We start from the raw sequence: 21,790 nt of genomic DNA on the forward strand, positions 1-21,790 counted from the left end.
ATTTTCACCACCTTCTATTCCCTTCCAGGAGCAAAGCGTGGAGGTCTCGCAAACTATAGGTTTCCTTCACGTGACATTGTTGTCGTGCTCCTCATTTAACTTTTTGCCCCTACAGGCCTGGTCTTGCAACATTTCTTTTGTGACAATATTGTGGTGAGCCGAAACCAAATGAACATTTTTTGCAGTTTTGTCATCGATATACATCGCTCAGGAGGCTATTCTGTCTCTTGGCGCTTCTATGCTGGATTGGGAATTTTGCTCTGTATTACAAAGTTTTCTTCTAGAATCAAAACGTCTTCCATCATAACTGGTTGTTATAGTGATTAGTTATTTATTTTCAGAATTATTTTTGTTATTACTAATTATGCTTTCCTTTTTTAATTCCTGAATATTAACCACTCAGGAAGCCCCAGTACCCCCTAACCATTTATGTCAGTGAATCTGATTTTCGGCGATTTGTAATCTCAGTTCTACAGTATAGAATCTAAGAAACTGTAATCGCCTGGTCATGGTCAATGGCCCTTGTGGCTATGCATCATTTTATGGGGGCAACAACTACTACTTCAACAAATTGTAACGCAGTGTGTGTGTGTGTGTGTGTGTGTGTGTGTGTGTGTGTGTGTGTGTGTGTGTGTGTGTGTGTGTGTGTGTGTGTGTGTGTGTGTGTGTGTGTGTGTGTGTGTGTGTGTGTGTGTGTGTGTGTGTGTGTGTGTGTGTGTGTGTGTGTGTGTGTGTGTGTGTGTGTGTGTGTGTGTGTGTGTGTGTGTGTGTGTGTGTGTGTGTGTGTGTGTGTGTGTGTGTGTGTGTGTGTGTGTGTGTGTGTGTGTGTGTGTGTGTGTGTGTGTGTGTTCTGTTCTTTGTCCCATTTGTGGTTCGCAGTTTTCATTAAGTCATGTACCCACTGGACTGGCATCTTTCTTTAATGTAATTGCATATTTCGATTATTAATTATTGTAAGCAAACCCCACGCGCTAATAGTTATCTACGGCACAATGATATCGGAAAAAGCTACCATGCCTGGGTATGAATTGGCGTCATCGCAAGAGACTACGAATGACAATCTTTTGTTTAATATCTGTGTACACTTTTGATCCGAGAAGAGTCTGTCGTATCATATATCCTGAAGTCAGGACAATTGTTGGCATTCATTATTTGCCAAAACTTTGGAGGTTTCTTAGCATATATGTCAGATGAGAGCAAAAAAGTGATGCCTAGTCTATTTAAGTGATACCTGGTATTCCGTAATGCAGGCTTTGTATTTCTGACGCAGTGATGAGAGAATATATTGTTGGCATGCCCTTGTTCGCGTGCTTTTATCCGCGCGCCTGAATCGTTTTCTTTTGTTGTTCAAGCCCCCAATAGCTGATTAAATAACGCTGTACAACTGTTACTTCCACTTTTTACTAATTTATATACTTGACAACGAGATAAGAGTGTGTTTAACACGACCTAGTCTTAAACTGAGTGTCCCTAACCGATAATTGTAATCGATTATTTGTAAATAATGAAATTTTTGAGTACGTTTGTAATCAATTGATTAATTTTTTCAAATATGCAGTGCATTGCGTATACTTGATTTATTTATTTCAGTAATCGATTAGTAGTTATCAATTTTTTCAGCCCTAAAATGCTGCAAGGGAGAAACATCCGCGACGATGGGATTTCGTCGAGTTCAGAGCGCATGAGGAGCGCGCATGGCTTCCTGTTATGTTCAACTCCCCGCGGTCTTTGTTCTTGTTGTGGCTTCTGCTGGCATCCGTTGTAGTTCCTCGAATTAAGGCCAAATGGTTGCGTAGTAAAAGACGGCGACCGGGGTTCCACCACCGTCTGGGCGAAGATTTCAGCGAGAAATGGTCCCTGATGTTGCAAAGAAAACACCGACACAATTGTGCACCATTTTAGCGACCTTACCGAAATGCCTTTTCTCAGTGCCAAACGCTTCATGGAGAATGTTTGGTTTGGTTTGGTTTGGTTTGCAGGATCTACGTCCTAAAAGAACTCCAGCTACGAATAGACGCCGTAGTGGAAGGCTCCAAAGATTTCGATCATCCGTGTTTCTTTATTGTGCACTGACATCGCACAGCGCATGGGCCGCTTGCTTCAGCAGCTCAGCATTTGAGAGCCCTAATCGCTGAGTCACCGCTGCGGGTCATACAGGATGCACATTCGAATAATGTTCCTCAGAATTACGGTATCGTTAGTTTTATTCATAACCAAGGAATGAAATAATATATTTAGAAACTAGACATAATACAATTGCACCTCATAAAAAAATACAGGGTATAGAAAAAGTTCAACAGTCACTTGCGTTCTTCCATAAAATTGCCAGAAATATCAACTTTATTCTATTTTAAGCTATCATCAACCCTGTTAATAAGTAGAAAATGACTTCGAAAGCTTTGAGACGGCTTTGGATATGGCATAAGATAAAGTGTACCTGAATTCAGCAAATACTAAGTTCAAAGTTTGACGCCTACTTTTTTCGAGAAGCCCTAATCACTTCCATAGAATAAAAAAATTGCGTTTAGTTTTATATTTATTTTTGTAATTTTAGTTCCCATAATGCACTACTTTTTAGTACCTTATAATTATAATGTATCTGGGATGCGGCCTCCCAGAAACCAGCCTCTGCAATCATCCGTCATAGGAGATGCGCTTTCATGCGTTGAACCCCGTGCCAATATGCATTTTTTTGTTTTTGTTGTTGAAGGCTTCTGTGCGTCCGTAAAAGGTTTAGTGAGCCCATTTTGCTTTAGAGAAATGCTCGAATGTTTGGGAAACATATTCCCTGCACCTAATTGTTACCCTAAATATTAGATTATACACCTAGATCAATGTATTTTACTGGTAGCCTATTATAATCATTCTAATCACTTTGGTCCAAGTGCTGTTTTCCGAGCAAACTCGTCATTTCTGACAAGGGGAGTAAAACAGCTTCATGCTGGCTTAAATATCAGTGTTTAGTTCGGGAATAAATACGTTTTTATAGTCGCATAAGATGACCTCCATTTCTTTCGGAATAGTTTTATATCCGGCATCTCTTTTGGAAGCAACCCTAATATTTTACTTCGCAAAAGTTTTAATCACTGCTAAATAATTAGTGATAAAGAAATTTTCAGCCTGTGAAATCGCTTCCCAGAACGTGACAGTGCCCATGCGCAGTTTATAACGATGTCTTCGCAGCGAGTAATTCGTAGCTTGCACTTTAACGTTACTGAAAATTAATCGCTGATTATTGTAAATTCTGTCAAGTGTGTAAAAGTTCTCTCACACGGTGAAATTTATTCGCATTGCAAAACAAAATAATTACACTACTAATTTATCGTTATATATTAACATCACACACATCAGAAATCCCTTATACTTTCCACGGTTTCAGGAAATCATTTACAGTTAGTGGCGCATTCAGTAATACACTACCACATTCTATGACAGTGGTCGCAAAAAGCATCTCGGCAAATTCAATCCACTCAGCGCTATACACGTGAACAATCAGCTTTCCTGTGCGGCGTTGTTTCCTGTACAGTGTCGGCGTGATCTCATTTTTGGAGAATACTTGTGCGTGGTTGTCTGGGCCAGGGTTGGTGTGCACTCAGTCTGAAGCATCTCCCCATGCAGTGTGCTGCCAATGCTACATTTACCCTGCTTAATCATCGAGTCAAGTACGATACAATGAACCAGGCTTTCTCGATTCAATATAAAGTACTGCAGGTCCTTGCATCTGCGATTCGCCGGTCTCACTAGCATGAGACACGCGCAAACTGTTTAAAAGTCGATAAGAAAAACAAAACTGTCATTAGGCAGGCCCAAGCATTAGGCGCGTGAGCGTGGTACAGCGCAAGAAACTGCGAAGTAAATCTACAAGACTGGTGGTAGCGTGCTTTGTTTTCCTAAAATCCGCGCTCCTTCTGCTTCATTGGCGGAATTTTTGCTGCAATATTGCAGAAATACTGCAGAAGACATGTTTTCATCGCCGACAAACCCGCTGTAAACTCGGAAGCAGACCTACGCAGCGTGCGTTTCTGCGAGCGCCGCCGGCTGCCGATCCACACTACCGGAGTGACAGTGGCGCCACCTCTAGGTCGATCTTGCGGCAAATAAGACAAGAACCCGCGCTTATAACCCGCGTCTGTACCCTGCTGCCCAACTGAGGTGCCGCTGAGAGGACGACCGCAATTCATTTCTCCTGGGAAAGCCAGGCCCACGCAGCACCTGGGAAGCGTCACCTCGACAGCACTATGGTACCGACGTGCGACAGTTTACTCGGCCCCAGGGTGGAGCACCTTAATCTTCAAGCGCAATGCCAGACTGAGTTTTGAAATTCGCCAAGAATGTCGGCCTTTTTTCAATGTTCAAACTCTTCCCTTTCTCGCTCCTTCTTTCTTTAGGCGTAGAAACAAAACCTCTAAACAAGCATGCATTCATTAACGTACTTGCATAGATTGTAGGTTTACTGTTATTCAGGGCATGCTTGTCGTAGTTAGGTGAGTCATATGTTTAGAAAGAAAAGTTATATGCTACCATTGTTAAATAAACTTTGCGGCAGCCAAGCTACTTTCTGTGCAGCTTTTTCCCATTGTTTCCCCCGACAACATTGTGCTTCCTTATTTGTGAGAATTAATCAAATCAATTCAAAACAATTGTGCTTCTGTACTGATTAATTTTGGGGAATTCAAAATATAAGAGTTTTCTTTCATTTCTCGAAATAGTTTACGCTAGTAATTCGAGGCATCTCCTTAAATTCTCGACAGGAAGTTTTCAAGCATATTTTTAATGACCATTGAATTAATTAGCCTGTTTTCTCATGGCTGGAGAACGATAAAGACACCAGTTTCCAACCTTACAGAAAACTACTCTAACAAGGCGCACAGTGCGAAGGGTGCTCGATTTTAAGTAATCGTTCTGTGATAGATTGAAAATACGTTGGACTGAAATAAATGTTTCGAGTGTGCGCATGCATGTTTAGGAGACACCATTCCTCTTATCGATTCCAGCGTACTCGTCTCGACGCATTGTTGTTTATGAATAAAACTGCTGTAACGTAGAACCGGATGGCGGTACCATTAAAGTATCACATTACCACATCAGATGGACAAAACCTCGAACTCCGATGTGTGCACACTCCGAGCGTAATGTGCACGGAGGAGGCAGCATCGTCTACCGTGTTATTTTAGTGACATGCTCCCAAATGCACTGATGAAGGATGCATAGTCATTCTAGATAGCTGGTAATGGATGGGGGCTCGCTCGAATGGCCATGAAACACGGCTTTTCTATGATTCGTGCACGGTGGAAAGATTGGACGGGGGAAGAAAAATATTTAGCACATACTAGTATACTCTCAAAGAGGCTGTTGCAGGATTTGGCGAAGGAAAACAAACCGCACAAGAGAAGCATAAGCTACAAGATTAGACAAGGATAAAAGCAGCTGTGATTGACTTATCCTAAGCGAACAAAGCGAAATAAATTCAATGCCAAAACACTGTCAGAAAGAAAAAAGTCCGTTATATTTTCAGCAAAGGCTAGATACCTGCGCACAAGGGCCATTCAGATATGTGCACTTAACAGTATTATCTGTGGAATTCCTGTGAGAAAAGAACTGAACATTATCGTTGTATGTTCCATATTCCGTTAAGTGTTTAGAATGTTGTGGTTTAGAATTACCTGTTGTCGAAAAAGATAAGTACTGGTTAGAGTCAATGCTTAGTTATTCAGATAAACGAGCCTAAATAAAGTTTAGGCGGGCATTCTTTGCACGAACACTAACAGTGAAATGTCCAGCCCGCTTTAGAAGTTCAGATGACAAACCGAGGCGGTGATGCGTAATAAAAACAAATTTCACAGCCTTTCACAGCAGTTTAGATAACAAACGTGTTGTGTGAGGAAACCAGCCTATATATGTTGTATTCAATGACTGGGAGTACAAGAAATGTGTATGGAAATAATTTCATTTCAAGTGAAGCGAATCCAATGGAACGTCTTATTTAACAAAGAGCGATAAGTGACTTTTCTGTATATATGATCAGTGATTTTCCCATCTTAAATCCGAGGAGATAATTATTCCGAGGTACTTGTACGTGTTACAGCCTGTAATGTCGTGTGTATTTATTTGTCAGTGAAATCCAGTGGCCATTTTGTTTTCGATTTCTTGATACTGCCATCGGAACTGTATTTTTTTTTATTTAGTACCATTTTCCAATCATCGCACCAAACGCCTATTGATTATTCATTATTTAACTTAAGTTACTCTTGTTCTTTCTTGATTTGCTTATACATTATGCAATGGTCATCAAACATGCGGAATTTGACGCCTGTGTCATTGATGATATCATTTATGTAGATTTAAAGCAATATTGCTGCTAGTACTGTGCCTTGCGGAACTCCTGACGTCACTTCAATGTTATCTGAAGCATAGCCTTCGAAATCGACGAACTGCCGGCGGTCCGAAAGATAAGCTGCTAATTAGTTATTAGGTTAGTACCGACCATTTTTTATACCTTGGAGATCAGTTTGGGGCGGGACACAAAGTCGAAAGTATTTGATAGGTCAAGGAACAACGTAACAATATGCCCGCAATTTCCTCCCATAATCAAAATTTTGAGTAATGAGGATACCTAACCGATTCAAGCTCGACATAGATGCTTATCTACAATTTATAATAAAATACTTATCTACCGTGGCTCCTAACTTTTTACAAAGAATGTACATTGCCTCCACTAGAAAGTGCGTCGAAAATCGAGGTGCTCATCGCAATGGGGAAATTGTGCACTTTCGTATGATTGCCGCAGGTTTCAATTACATGCCTTAGTAAAAAACAAAAAAATTACTCAGAAAGCACACATATCGAACGCCTCACGTGCGAGTTCAGACACCCCATTTTTTCTATTGTGCCGATCGCTTTGTCTACGCTATCATGCTATATTTGTTTCGTGTGGTGGCACTCAGGCGTTCGAAAGATATAGCTTCGCAGCTGAAACTGCAGTGCCACGCCCCCTACATAGGTGCAAAAACCTATAAGAACTTAATGCGTATAGCTGAGACTACATATGGCGCCTGAAAACAAAATTGTTATCTTTTTGGGTAATGTATTCGTCCAATATTTTTTTTCTTTTATGGGAATACGGAAAGACGTCACATTGCAAAAAGGATTGGGAAGGCCGCAGAGCCGGTAACACAGAGAGCCCGGTGTTGGCGAAGTCCAGGGACAAACGGTGCAAGCGCGAAACGGGAACTTTGTCGTCTTCTGCTTCTCCTCCTTCTCTTCTTCACACTGGCAGCATTAGCTCCCCTGGTGAGGAAGCATCAACCCGATGCTCGAGGCAAGTCACAGACTCGCAGGGAAGACTGTTCAAGCCAAATGTTGTATGGGGAAGCTTACACAACCGTGCACTATACATGCACGACCTCATTTTGAAAATAATCATGTCGTCTTTCCACAGAGAAAATCAAAGTACTCCTGCATTCCCTTTACGTAGCGGGCAGGCGATCAAAATTATAAAGTGCAATAAAGGAAGAAATCAAGGACCAAGATGAACTGTTACTGAAGAAGCCCCACTTAATTTTTTTTTTTTTGAAAAATAGGGAAACTTTCTAGCAGCTGTCCTGCCTGAAATTCTGTTCTGCTATGTTTAGGTTTTAAATTTTTCAGGAATTTTATCATTTTTTTTTACTTGGTAATATTATACCTTTTTTTTCTGTTGCAGTTCAATGAATGATGTAATATATTTTTCATTATATTATTTCGCATGTTTTTCTGCCTGTAATAAGCTGACAAATTGCATAAACTTCATTTCCTATCAATGGGCAAGATATTTAAAGTCAAAGCCTTACTAACTTCGCCAAATGAAAATCTCTTGTGGCGCTGACAATACTCGATGTCACTCATAAAGTGGGCCTTGCAACAATCCTTCCTAAGCCATTGAATCCGCGAGTGAAACGACACGAGCATAGCAGATACCTCGCAGGGAGCCACTCTTCCTTCTGTTTTGCTCACTATATGCTCATTTGCATGAGTAACTGACCTAAAAGTGGCGCCATTAGTTACTGTTTTTCGTATCAAAATTGTTACGCAGCCGCTGTTCGGACAGAGCCTGCTCGGTTGTCATACCATTTTGCTTCCAATTTAGCATTCATTACCACTCAGGTGAGAATCAATTTGCAATAGGAAATTGAGCAAACGACTATCTCCAATTGCTTGCTTTGCAACTCTAGTTTCGCCTGGAAGGCCGGAAAATACTTTGTTTTCGTGAACATATTTAGGCCAATATATCAGATATTCTCTGTAGAGGAAAAGAAATTTTCTTTAAAATTCCTGTAATTTCACGCACATTTTTTTTTTTTACCGTACTGTGACATTAGTAGAGCGCGTGCTGTTTAATAAGGCGAAAGCTTTCACAAATGCTTTCCCATTTGTGAATCAAGCCGCACCGGCAAGGAAGCGGCACAAGCAAAATGTAATCTGCATACATCGCCAAAATTGGGAAGATGACCGAATGGAAAGACTTGGGGTGGACCGGTAGGCGTTCCAATCCTGTCAACTAATAACCAAAAGATGAGCTTCCTGTGTGAAGGGTCACCCCTACTGCTCTTTCCTCTCTACGTTCGAGAAGAGATAACGTCGTTAAACTGGACGAATAAATCGCGTTTTCAAATAAGATGCTTTATATTTTCACATTATGATGGAATAGCTTTACCATGCATGCTCCAGCTTTAATATTTTTACTTACCCTGATGTTTGAAACGCATAAGGTCTCTATTTAGCGTAATAATCGGCATTGCCTTTAGGAAAATGCCTTTTCTGAGAATATAAAGGCAGTCCTACGTGCAAGAAAAAAACACAAAAATATATGAGCTGTAATGATTACTGCTGAAGAACGCTCAAAATGAGTCGATGCTCTTCGTAATGTCACAAGCGTTTTCACCTTCCGTACTTACATCGGCGTAAAACACTTTGAGGCAACATTTTTTCAGAAGAGAAAAACATGTTCGTTCAGGCTTGAGGCCATAGTGACAAGCGACTAGCGTATTATCGAAACATTCCCGAGCACTGAAGGGCTGCCTATATGTGGCTTTTTGAATGCTTTACACAAAGATACCTGAAATAATTCCATGTACAGGACCATTTCTGTTGTCAACCTTTTCAATGCCTAGTCCGAAGGGCCCAACTTCACGTTTGACCCGACTGAATGCAAAGGTGTTGTGTGTTAGATGAGTAAGATAATTTGTAATCAAGGGCTGGTGCTGCCGTAACACTCCGATCAAGTACCCCCTCCCTACCCACCCCTCCTATCCACGCCGGTTGAAATTACCGACAAAGTCACGAGGAAGGCGGCCACTATCCTGGGCCGTACGGCAGGGAGCTTAAATATGGCGGCGACAAAAATTTCTGGCGAGACAAAAAATAGTCTGAAGCGCGCATGAAATAAATTTCTACCTCTGATCGGGATTACTGTATAGGTGCGCGCAGAGACGCCGGCGCGCAGTTACAAAGTGTGCCTTGCCGCCTCCGTTCTCTCGGCGCGCCATTTTTAAATTTGTTAGGAAATGTCATTGTATTTCGGCTTCAGCTCCCACTTTTACAGCAGCCAAATGCTTCACAGCTCGTTCGCACCGGATGCGTCGGTCGCGGTAGTCATCCGACAACATCCGTCAGCCTTTGGGAATTTGTGCATCCGGGAAAGCGGCACCCTTTTCTTTTGCGCGGTTTTTGAGAGTACGTGCGCAGTACATGCGGCGACAACTACGCACCACCACTGAAAACAGGCACTGTGCACACCTGTAATCATATGTCTAATACAATTGCAAAGCAGCATTGGATTGTATTAGATTCTAAGACTGGTGGGGGCTGGTCGGTTGTCTGAGAGTGTTGTGTGATCATAGCAGGGAGCAGGAAATGAAAAGGGGGGGGGGGGGGGGTCTCTTTGTGACATTGGACAGTACAAAGCAAATTTTTTGGCTAAACCACGCACAAAGAAATTGTTGGCTAAAGCCATGCACAAAGAAGCACGTTGGCACTTTCTTCTCGACAAGGTTTCTTGAAAGTGTGGACGCGTGTACATCGGCCAAAACGTGGAGTGCTCTAAAAGGTTTCTGGAGCGCCGCTGCCTTATAAGTAAGAAGGCTAGTGGCCATTTTATTTATCACTGCGTGACGTACAAAGGGCGTGAGACGCTAAACACATGTACTAAAACAGAGTACGCGCTCGGTCAGAAATGTATATGGGAATCAGTGAGGCTCTGCCGATTGTGAGTGCGCAAGGCCAGTCTCTCAACACGCTATCAGTTTTATTGACTTATCGGGGAATGTACAGTACTCACGGATTGAAATAGGACACTCGGAGCGCGTGGCCGTCGCTGCATACAAGGCAGTGTGGTAACAACAGGCCGGCTTATTGGCGACCGGAAGGAGCAGTTCTGCTTTTTAGATGTTCTCCCCCTCGCGCTATATCACAATGCAGCACCTTGGTTCCATGAGCATATACGGGCGGCGCTGCATGCAGCGACGGCCACGCGCTCCGAGTGTCCTATTTCAATCCGTGAGTACTTACATTCCCCGATAAGTCAATAAAACTGATACCGTGTTGAGAGACTGGCCTTGCGCACTCACAAAAAGCATATGCGTATGTCGCGCATTTTCTGAACCAAGGTGGCGTACTGATTCTTGCCTGTTTAGAAATGACTCATCTATGATCGCAGAAACTTGCCTTAGCATTTAATAAAAAAAATTTGCCGATGATTACGGTACTTTCTGATGCGAAATGTAAACGCAGCTCATCAGCTCTTTCAGCTTTCTGATAAAATTAGGCAAAGAATTTGAGCAAGGCATGTATGTACAATTACAGGCAACGTTTAGGCAGACGGTTCGCAGTGGCGAATGGCTGCTGGCTTCGGTGTATTGCTTTGCACTAGAAAGTTTTTGCGCTCAGCTACTGCCTCCTAAAGAAGTTTAATTCGACCTGAAAGCTTGTCATGTGCCAAATGCATCGTGTGTAAGTCATCTGCTATGTGAAAATACGGTCAGTGGAACTTTGATGCGTATGTGCTTAGGGTGTCGAATCCAAACATGAATCCTATCTGTATCGTACAAAGCAGACGCGTTTCCTCCAGTGCCCTCAAGTTGTGGCTGTTTTGTTTCTTGAGGGCTGCAAGAAAACAAAAATTCGCATTTTGAAAGTTCGTTCAGTATGTAGTGGATACGTAGCCAAAATAATGATTTTTAGGGCTCGTCTAAGAATTATAATTAAGACCTACTGCATGAGTAATGATACCTCCAGGAACGACCTTACATGAAAGGAAATTTTAGAATTTGTGGCATCTGACTCCACCTAAAAATAAAAATAAGAGGTCGATGTATTCATGCATGAGCGTTTCAAAACCATACGGTACGGAATTAGCGCGAATTTCTGTGATCACACTGATTTGCTTGTTAACGCAAGGATTTCTTTTGGCCGCAACTGAGGAATTTCATTCGGTATTATAAAACATATAACTTGTATATTCCGTCTAAGCTTTTTTAATAATTAAACCAGCAGTTATTTTCCACGCAAGTGCAACATCCGCCCAACGCTCTCAGCCAGCACCACAACGACCCTTATCACAAGCAAGCCATGACGACTTCGGCGCCTGACTATTCTAACGACGTTATCTATCGATAGCTTGCACAGCTCCACGTACAGCGAAAGAACATTCCAGAAACTACTCGTACGTGAGTCTCGGTGCTCGTGACAGTCGCGCCACGCTCTGGTTTCTTTGTTTTTCGTTGAACGGTCGGTTCGCTATTGTAGACTGATAGGGTAGGTTACGGAGCGGCAGAAGCGTTACTCACCAAGCTCCTTTGGCCTAGCCACTCAGGGGAGGTAGGCGTCTCCCGCAATCAGCCAGCAAAAAGGAAAACAAAAAAAAAGACGGCTTGTGCAAAGTGCAGCGCTGCTTATCTGAAACGCAGGCGAAACCGAAAAGGAAGGGCAGTCGATAAGGAAGCGAGTAGTATATAGCGCGGTGGACCAGCCGACCACTCGGCTAACCGAACGGAGACCGAGCAGGAGCAGCAGCGACCCGGAAGAAACCACGATGGCCGTCGAACTCTACAACACCACTGGCAGCCCGCCCTGCACCTTCGTTAGGGTTGTAGCCAAGAAATGTGGCGTCGAACTCAAGCTGCACAACATCAACCTCATGGCAAAGGAACAGCTCAACCCCGAATTCGTCAAGGTGAGGGGATACTGCACCTACGCTCAGCCCTGTACGGTAGGGTTGTTGTCTGATGCGCCGCTTCCTAAGTGGGTGTTTTCTAATCGAAATACTGTAATATCATGCAGTTAGCCACAATGCCAACAATAACTGGCCACTGAAACGAATGCACCAATTTTATTGTTTATTTGCTTCCTGAGTTGAACGCGCATTGTTCACTCATAATAGCGCTTGTTGCTAAGAAAAGAAAAAGAGAGAACTGTTACGTCTTATTCCTGCTAAATTAGGACATAATCACTGGCTGACTTTCGATAACATGCTAGATTTTTAATTGCTGTTCAATGTACTGTAGCTCACTAACGATACTGTGTAAAGTCTGCTTAAGGACTGCTGGGCGTATCTGCATCCAGTTATGATTTCGGTGCTCATTTGTGAGACTTTTATGGAGGAGATCAGAACATAAAGCAAACCCCTAAAAACTGAATAACCTGAAAAAGGTAGCTTCCAGTAACACATATGTTGAATGAAGATATTTTTTTTTAGCATGAAGTTTCTGAGAATTTTCGTGCACCATAGTTAAAGACTAATAGCTGAGTCGACCAGAAAGCACATGGCTACAGCTCGAAGAAATGTATGCTCTTAAGTTCTCCTCTGCCAGTAAACAACTAAATCTTCCGACATTTAGCGCAAAAGTCTACTTCCGTGTCATTAGTTTTCTTGTCACTGTGCTTCAGCAATTTCGTTCGTGATTTGTGTGACGTTAGGATGCTTCATTCTCACCGAAAATGTTCGTACCATGGGAATATAAACGTGTAGCCCTTTTCGACTGAAACAAATGAGGATAGAACTGCTCTTCCTGAACGCTGTGTGTGCCTCTGTCACCTTACTGACAACTTAAATTTCTAAATAGGTGTTATAGAATAACATTTACAAATTACTAACCGGCATGCGTGGAAAAATAGAAGCGGCCCCGCGTGCACAAAAAAGCGTTAGTTGTGAACGGGGCGGCTGTGGAGAAAAGAAGTGCATTAATTTCAATTTTATTTACTTTCAATCACGAAACAATTTCCTAGCATAACAGGGTAGCCATGTACGCTGGCATGTATAAACCACACACTGAGATCCATAACAACGGCGCACTTGACAATGCAAACGAGTAGGGAGAACACAATGGTTTTGTGTTATGAAGTGCGGTGTTATTACGGATGTCCAAACTAACTTGCCCAGCATATTGTTTTGTGGAACATATATTGGAGCATGAGTGCGGGAGATTGATGGAGAATGCTGGAAACAGTGTAACTTTGCCGTGACAAGCGTCTTAGCGGTACAATGAGTCAATATCGGGCGCAAAGAGCGGTGCAATAAAAAAAAAAAGACTCAAAAGACTACCTAGAAATGCCTGGTCTACTTAATACGCGGTATTTTGTTCTTCATTCTCATTTCTTTTATTCCCTTTTGACATCGTCAAAGGTGAAGTGTCAATTTACTAAAACGATATGGTACACATGTAGGTGCCACATTCTTGAAAGATAGTATTTAAACTCAACATAATCCCTGCAATACCCGCGTTTTGCTGCTCTTGATTAGACTTCCGCGAAATGCGTTTGAAATTATCCCGAATTATTTCGAGAAATGTTTCCAAGCGTTGAGAAAGAAATCTAGTCTTTATGAGACATATCTACATCGGGGCTTAATAATGTCATGCACAGCGTCAGTGAAACTATATGTGTTAAGTTTCTAAATAGATAATCTTGCTTCGAGTTGTCCCTAATATTGCGTTTGAGGCACAATTTCGCAAATACGTAGACAAATTTTACATGCGCACATGAATGCTTTCATTCGGAAACGAATTCCGAAAAGGGATCGCTATGCTATACTTATCTGATGGAGACCTAGCAATAAATGCAGCTTTGCATTTATTGATATATTAGTGCATTAATTAGGATTTAGTTGCTGCTCTAATAAAAAGTATGTGACATAATATAATGGCCCAAAATAAGTGTTGCATGGGATTTTATGCTAAATATGCTAGACATCAGCGAACAAAAAAGACTGCAGAGAGCAGAGTAAATCAGGCGATTGATGTGAGTTCAGCACCAAAGACACATAAACATCGATTCTCAAGGTGCAGCAGAAACTTTAAAGAAGCATAGATGTGAATTTTACATCATCCACTTTAACATGCTCATCAGAATGATACATTTCTTTCTGGCTTTTTAATTTTTATGGGTCCTGGTGGCTGAAAAATGCTGATTAAAACCCCGGCTAGAACTTTCTTGAAACGTGTATTGCAGAACATAGTGATGGAGGCTTATATCTCCCAGTAACAGATCAATCTCGGCCTTTGTACTCTTTCAGCTTAATCCACAGCACACTGTGCCTACTATCAACGACAATGGCTTCGTCCTGTGGGAGAGGTGAGAAGATAAATTTCTTGCTTTTGTACGTATTTTATTAATTCTCACCACATTGTTTATGTCCAGCAAAATATTTCATAATTTACTGGCTTGTAATGGCGAATGCAGCAGCTTTTGCAGAAGTATCTTCTTCCATAACATTAGTTTTTTGTTCATGTAATGTACCAAGTACTGGACTAAGTTACTGGCAGGGAAGCTGACTAATGTCTCATGTCATGTAAAGAAAAGTAGTCTCTTAAAATAATGATGCATATCACGATACCAGTGCACCAATGCCACAACTTTAATTTATTGGAGGAGGCACTAGCTAGGAATTCTTGCCAATATTTATTCGTTGCATTGTTAAGTCGTTTCCCTTGCTTTTTGTTGTGTACTGAAAATGTCTATTATAGGTCAAGCAGACCGGACAGAAAGTTATTTTATGTATCTGTAACGAATGGCGGTGACTAACGTTTGTGCAGTCGAGCAATCGGCCTCTACTTTGTGGAAAAGTACGCTCCAGACAGCCAGCTGTACCCCAAGGACGTACAGAAGCGAGCCACCATCAATAGACTAATCTTCTTCGAGTCGGGAACCTTTCTGCCTGCACAGATGGCGTATTTCGTAAGTTATGCATTGTCAGCATATTTATTTTCATCAAAAGACCACATAATTCTCACTCTGTCCTTCATTGCGTCACCGAAAAATATCCAATGTACAGTATGAAGTTAAAGTGCACTTAAAAGTCATGAGAAGGTTTCGCGCTTGCATTCAGGCATGCAGGAAGGATCTCTTACAGCCGATGCGGCTTTTGCTGGCAAACTCTAAAATTTACCCTTTGTCAGAGCTAATTGATGCAGTTGAGGTCATTACAAAATCGCAACAGTTCTTTTTTTTTTTTTTCAAACGGCCGGTAATCCGCGCGCATAATAGCTGCATACGGAAATGACATTGCAATTTTTACGCTCGTGGCCAAAGTATTCTACAAAACGAGCCCCTTAAAAGATTTTAATTTTAGCTTCCCCATGTTGCACGTTGGTTAAATAAAAGCAGCACTAATTGTCTGTAAAAGAAAAATAATCATGTTGGCAAGTTACTACGTCATATTCTCATGCATAGCTGTCAATATCAATATCGCGCTCTGGTACAAGATCGGATCACATTTGGCCTGACGTTTTATTTACTTTATATTGAGATAGTGTGGAAAAGCACATTGTAAGCGCTGAGATTCTAAATTGCAGGGGGGGCATGAATAGATACCGTCCTGCTTAAGAACTGAAAAAGACAAAGATTGCCTTTGCCACTCGCTAACAACCATCAACCACGAATTCCGGTTTGTGCTTATTGAACGCTGCCTGTCGACTTAATGATATGTGTTGCTCTCATAGTAAAGAAACAACGACGTCCATTTACATGTTTCCGCCAACCACTGTCTCGCTTTAAGCTTCTGCACGTTCGCTTCCAGATATAGAGCACAAAAAAATATTCGGCTGCAAAAAGCAGCCACTATCGGCTCTTTATTTTTCTCTTCCCGCAGATATGGAGCATTTCTTTCCGTTAACTCTTCTTGTGCTTTAAATAAAGTTGTTCGGCCTTCCCTGTCGCTTTTATGACCACAACTGCGGTGCGCGCTGGCTGCTCTGCTCTCGTTTCGCGCAGCACTGCATGAAGCCTGGAAAGATCGCGAAAGGTCGTTTTTTGTTTATTGGGAAGCGAAGGTGGAGCACTTTTGAGAGCAAGGACCCATTTATAGTGAAAACTGATTTATTAGTTTACTACTGCATGCATTAAAAGTACTTTGTTTTCAACATATGAACGGGAGAACTCATTTTTGTTTTGCTCGTCGGTATGTGAGAACTCAAAACTGTACCTGGCATAAACTGCGAGGACACATTAATGATTACCTAAGATAAGTGAGCAAAGGAAGTGTACTTTCACTACATGTGCATTGCAAGAAGCTCTGTTTCGTGAATGTCATAGTCTTGCAATGACATGCGATGATATGCAACGGTACATGAGTCCAACATAATTTTAAAAATCCATATTACACAGTGCAATGCACTTAGAATCATTTCAATTAGACCTACCAATAATTCGTGCTCTGCTGCAAAGCGTTCGTTGGAATTAGTTATATTAGGCCTTCTGCGCCGTATCTAGACCACACCATAGAGATCCCAGAGTAGGATATCCGCATCGCTAAACCGACTCTTGTTGTCCGCACTGAGTTGTAGAGCTTCTGAAACAGCGTAAAACTAATTCTTTTTTGGTAGTCTAAGCAAGAACTAGTTATCCTCAGTGATATAAACTACTTGTATACCACAAAGTGAGCTCTATCAAAAATGTGCTGTATGAGGTCCCGTGACCATTATTGGTTTCTTTTTTTCTTTTTTGAAGCAGGGAGCTGTATCGTAGGGACTATTGTTGGCGCGATGCAGCTGCTTTCCTTACCGGTTCCGACTGAGGGCACTACATGGTCTTCGAGAATATAGATAGTTTTCACCCCGTGGAACAAACATCCCAGTGGTCATGTTTCTGCCTGATTTTTTGAACACATGATAAAGATTGCATATGACAATAACATCGCCCCAAGCAGTCCTCCTTACTGTAGTGAATAAGGGTAGAGGGCTTCGTTCAGTGTTTCCACACGACGGTGTCATATTGAAAATTTCGCGGTCATTTTTAGCTGAGCTGTTGAAAACAGGAAACAAGGAGTTGGGCGGCTTTCTCATTCCTACGTACATTTCTGTCACTATATCGGACAATGACTGCATGTGGGGGCTGGCTAGAGATAGAGCCCCCAGGTCTGTGCAAGGTGTGTTTGTATAGTCCTGGCCTAAAGATATCTGTCAAAACTACGTGGGCGGGAGGGGCGTGTTATCTGGTGTGCGTGTTTGACTTTATCTCAATGGTGCTCTTTCCGGCTGCTTGCAGAGGCCAAAGTGGTTCAAAGGCCAAGAGCCCAGTGTCGAGCTCAAGGAAGCGTACGATAAGGCTCTCGCCACCGCCGCCACGCTCCTGGGCGACAAGAAGTTCCTGTGTTGTGACTACGTGACGCTCGCCGACATCGGGCTGGCCTCATCGCTCGGCGTCGCCATTGAGGTGGGTGTAACGTCCCATCTGGTTCTTCACCCAAGGATCACAATCCGAATAGTGAACTATTGACCGGGTTAACGTGGCCGAATTTCCATACTCCTTAATAAAAGGGTCCGCTCATCTTGGCTTTTATCGTCTAGCCTCAAATGAGGTTTTTGTTACTAAATTTTTCCATGTAGAATGTCAGTGCAGTTTGGTTGTGCTGTCTCTCCGCAGCATTTGAAAAATTGTCCCCATGGTTGTTCAAGTCAGAGCTAAAAACGTATCATTTTATCATTAAAACCTGAATAGAAGTTTACACAGTTGTTGCACAAAAGAATAAAAGAATTTCACAAGACTTAAATGACTGCAGCTGCCCGGAGTTAAAATTTTCTTATTCACGAAATACATTTCTAGATTTCACAGAATAAAGACGGCAAAATCAGTGTCTTAAATACACAGCATTTCCTTCAGTGTGCTAGTGGAATGGTTATTTCAGTAATTAAGGACGACTACCCATCAGTCTAAACAACGTAGTATCGCTTTTATGTGTACAATAGCGATTCCTTAAAATCTCTACCCTAAGAGCGTGCAGTCTGGCACATCTCAAAGCTGATTGTAGCGACTTTAATTTCCTACCTACGAAACACTCAGTATAAGGCAGCTTTCAAAACAACTCGACTAAAGCGACAGCGTTGTGAAAGCAACTGCATAATCTTCGAATTGAATTTCATGAGATTCGGTCACGCTTACCGAATTGCAATGAGTGCTGCACCTTTCTTGAGAGATTCCAAACGTTCACGCGTGTGGGGATGGCACTGTCGGCTATGTTGGGCTGAAGATTCTGAAGTATAGCCTGGCTACGGCGACCTCACGTGCGCACATTAACTGCACCACTGCACGCTACTTTAGCGCTCCCGTGTTGCGCGGGAGGCACGCTGTTTGTTAAGAGCTCAGCGTGCAAAATGGTTCGTTAGCCCAGAGGTGGTGCTTCGAAAGTACAAAAAAAGGTGGTCTCGCTTTGGAACACACACTGGCCACCCTACTGGAAAGAAGGAAGGAGGCGATATCTCTGGCGGCGGCGGCGGCGTCTTTACAAGCGTTTCAGTTCCCATCGCTCGGTCGTCCCTGCCCGGAAGAATCGGTGCCACCCGCTGCGTCCATCGAAAGCCGATGTGGTTCGCCAGAAGCATCCCGTTCTCTCGGACTGCTGTTGTATTTAGCTGCTTGTAGAATTATCTATTTTATTTCCTCGTGTGAACGTTCGCACTGAAATAAGCGTAGTGGGCTTACGGGGAAGTTCTCTTTTGGAGGGAAAAGAAAGAAGTTGGTCACGCTTAAACGTTCACTTTGAAAAGACACCGCATTCACAATGGATTGTTTCTTTGAGCCTGTGCGCCTTTGAAGGAGCCGACCGCCAGTTGTTTCTGTATGAACTTAACAACTCTGCCTCGATTGTTTGCAAAGAGATATAATTTTCGCATTCTTGTTCTCAAGTCACTCGAGAGCAGCTATTGGCTAGGGTAGATGGTAGCACTTGCATGGAAGGCACCACACGCGCTGTAGTTTGAAGTCTATGGCCGAATCGAACGTCCAGGTCAAAGAGACTAAATGAAGAGTTGAATAATTAGGTCAACTAGTCGAACTACCGATAAACTATATCCGACGCAATTCAGCTTGCACTCAGTATTATCGGACACCAAGCACTTAAATCACGTCTGAAATGTTGAGCTATCCACCACAAACCTCAGCCCTATCTTCTACATTTATTAGACCATACTTGTTATTCGACATAGAGTAGGGCATCACCTATTGTATTCGGCTTTAAAGAAGCAACGAACCAAGCTTAAGGAGGGCTGGATTTCTATCTTTACAAAGAAGTTATGCCAGAACAGAGAACTACCGGTAAAGTATATGACTGCTTATTCCATATTATGCTGTTATATCGCAAATCTAATACGATATCAGTATATGGCTGTAATAAATTCATTCGTATGGTTGCTTAGCGCTCGTGTCAATCAGCACAATCGTGCTTACCCTGTAATTAAATGCGGAGTACATGAGTTCTCTTGCATTGCTCAATTCGTTTTCGCAGTTTTGTTGCACGTAAAGATTGTTATCATTATCAACCTAATTTCACCCTCTGCAGGGCCATGGATACTCCTATATACATTTAATTAAACCAATCCTATCCCAGCTACATAAACGTGATCCCTGCAAAGTTCTCACTTTCATCTTCGCAACCTAATTTCGGCCACCCCCTGCTACGCTAACCTCTTCTTGGAATCCTATCTTTCTCTGGCAACACGTGCCCCGCCCATTCATATTAAATTTCTTCATCACAACTGGAGAACCAGTAACTCGCGTTTGTTCTCTGACTCAAACTACATTCTCTGTCCCTCAACATTGCACCAATCATATTAATTTACGTTGTTCTCAGCGTTTCTCTCAGTTGAACCTCTTTCCTTTTCCGCATTTATGCCTCAGAGGTAAATACCTCAAGAGGGCGACTGGTAAAGCGATGATATAGTGTTTCGCCGGAAGTTTAGCCAGAACTTAGTGCGGCTACATTGTTTCAAGTTTGCAATATGTTCCTAGATCCATGTGACTAGAATTAGAAATATGTATCGACGAACTGGTGGACAATTTTGTTTCTTTATTCAAACTTCAGTATTCACCTGCAGAAGGGAACCTTACACAGCATAGATCAATTATCCGGCCATCTTCAAAATAAAAATCATTTTATGAGATTAAAATCGGAAATTCCTAGTTATGGAACACTTCAGCGTAGTCAGAGGTAATCTTATATGTTATATCAGTTGTTTACATTTACCGATTTGGAAGGAACGTCATTTAACAGGACTTCTGTTTTGGGCGCGTGTACTGGCACTGGGTACACAGACCATACTCCTAGGCGGTAGCTGTGTCTTTTCACCAAACCTATGGAAGATCGCCATTTTATAGTTGTCACGCAGGTATTAATCTTGCTGTATTAATTAGCATGCGAGTACGCAGTTGTGCTGTACATGCCGACGAACTTTAATTTTTGCGCCAAAGTCAAGGCCGGTACATTACGTCGATAGACTAATTTTTGACCCAAATATTCTACTCAAGGACCGCCATAACTCTAAGTGCTTACAAAAGAAATTCATTAGTTAACATTAGCACTGAGTTGAGCTAAGATTTTTTTTGCGCTCTTATCTTGCTTCACCATGAGCAGTAATAAAAAAAATATAGCACGAACGCTGATAGCCAGTGTTTCTTTGTAGCGCATATTGTGTTCCCGTCATTTCTCTGCCTTTCGTACGCAGTACATCATTGATGCAATGTTTCATTGAGAAATTCCATCTCAAACTTTGTGAAGTCTATCAAGACGCCTGGCATCAGCAATATTGCAAATGAAACTTTCATAGACTGGCTATGACTTACTTTGAGACCTCGGTAGTCAACGCGCATGACGTTTAGTGATTGACTACATATGCATGTTTTTCAGTAGGAGGAACTGTCGAGTTCTTGAAACCCCCAAGACAGTTTGTATCATTCATATACGTTGAAAATCCTTCAAGCAGTACTTCCTTTGAGTAGAAACTTGGTCGTGTTTGTTTTTGCGTAATCAAGGCTTCAGCAACCGTGGGACTTATTGGAAATTTTCCTCCATCGGTAAACCTGGTCGTTTTGCGCTGCGCAGGGTTCCGAGTACGAGGGCCTGGACAAGTTTCCTCAACTGAAGGAGTACTACAAGCGCTTCAAAGCTGTCATGCCCGAGTACGAAGAAGTGGCGTCCGAAGCACTCCGCCTCATCCGCGATATGGTGCAGCGCGCAAAGAGCGGCCAGCCGCCCCACGGCGTCTCCAAGTGAGCGACCGTGACACTGAGCAGCGACCCCTGATGATTCTGTGCGCCACGTGATGACGACGATGGAGTGTGTTCGTGTTAATAAAGATTTGATCAAGTTATGCTTAGAGTAAATTTATATATTCTGGTAATTCCTACATCGCACGTACTGCAGCTGTGAATATTATCAAGTGGCACGGCTTGGAGAAGACGGGCAAATGTTTCGACTGAGTTCAACCTTTCATGATCACGTATGTAACTAGATAAGCAATGGCGAACAAATGAAGACAAACAGTGAGAG

General features: G+C 42.4%; 1 protein-coding gene across 1 annotated transcript; it reads left to right on the forward strand.

The window, feature by feature from the left end:
* The first annotated feature begins 12,003 nt into the window (after positions 1-12,003).
* Positions 12,004-21,611, forward strand: LOC146194913 (glutathione S-transferase 1-1-like). The gene is made up of 5 exons (XM_084597581.1): positions 12,004-12,208; positions 14,546-14,604; positions 15,066-15,207; positions 17,515-17,682; positions 21,344-21,611. Exons 1-5 carry the CDS (start codon positions 12,068-12,070, stop codon positions 21,512-21,514), a joined length of 681 nt encoding a protein of 226 aa, XP_084453707.1. The 5' UTR covers positions 12,004-12,067; the 3' UTR covers positions 21,515-21,611.
* Positions 21,612-21,790: the final 179 nt, after the last annotated feature.

This window comes from Amblyomma maculatum, chromosome 3 (genome assembly GCF_055883805.1).
Source record: "Amblyomma maculatum isolate TAMU_Amacu chromosome 3, ASM5588380v1, whole genome shotgun sequence".
NCBI classification, from domain to species: Eukaryota; Metazoa; Arthropoda; class Arachnida; order Ixodida; family Ixodidae; genus Amblyomma; species Amblyomma maculatum.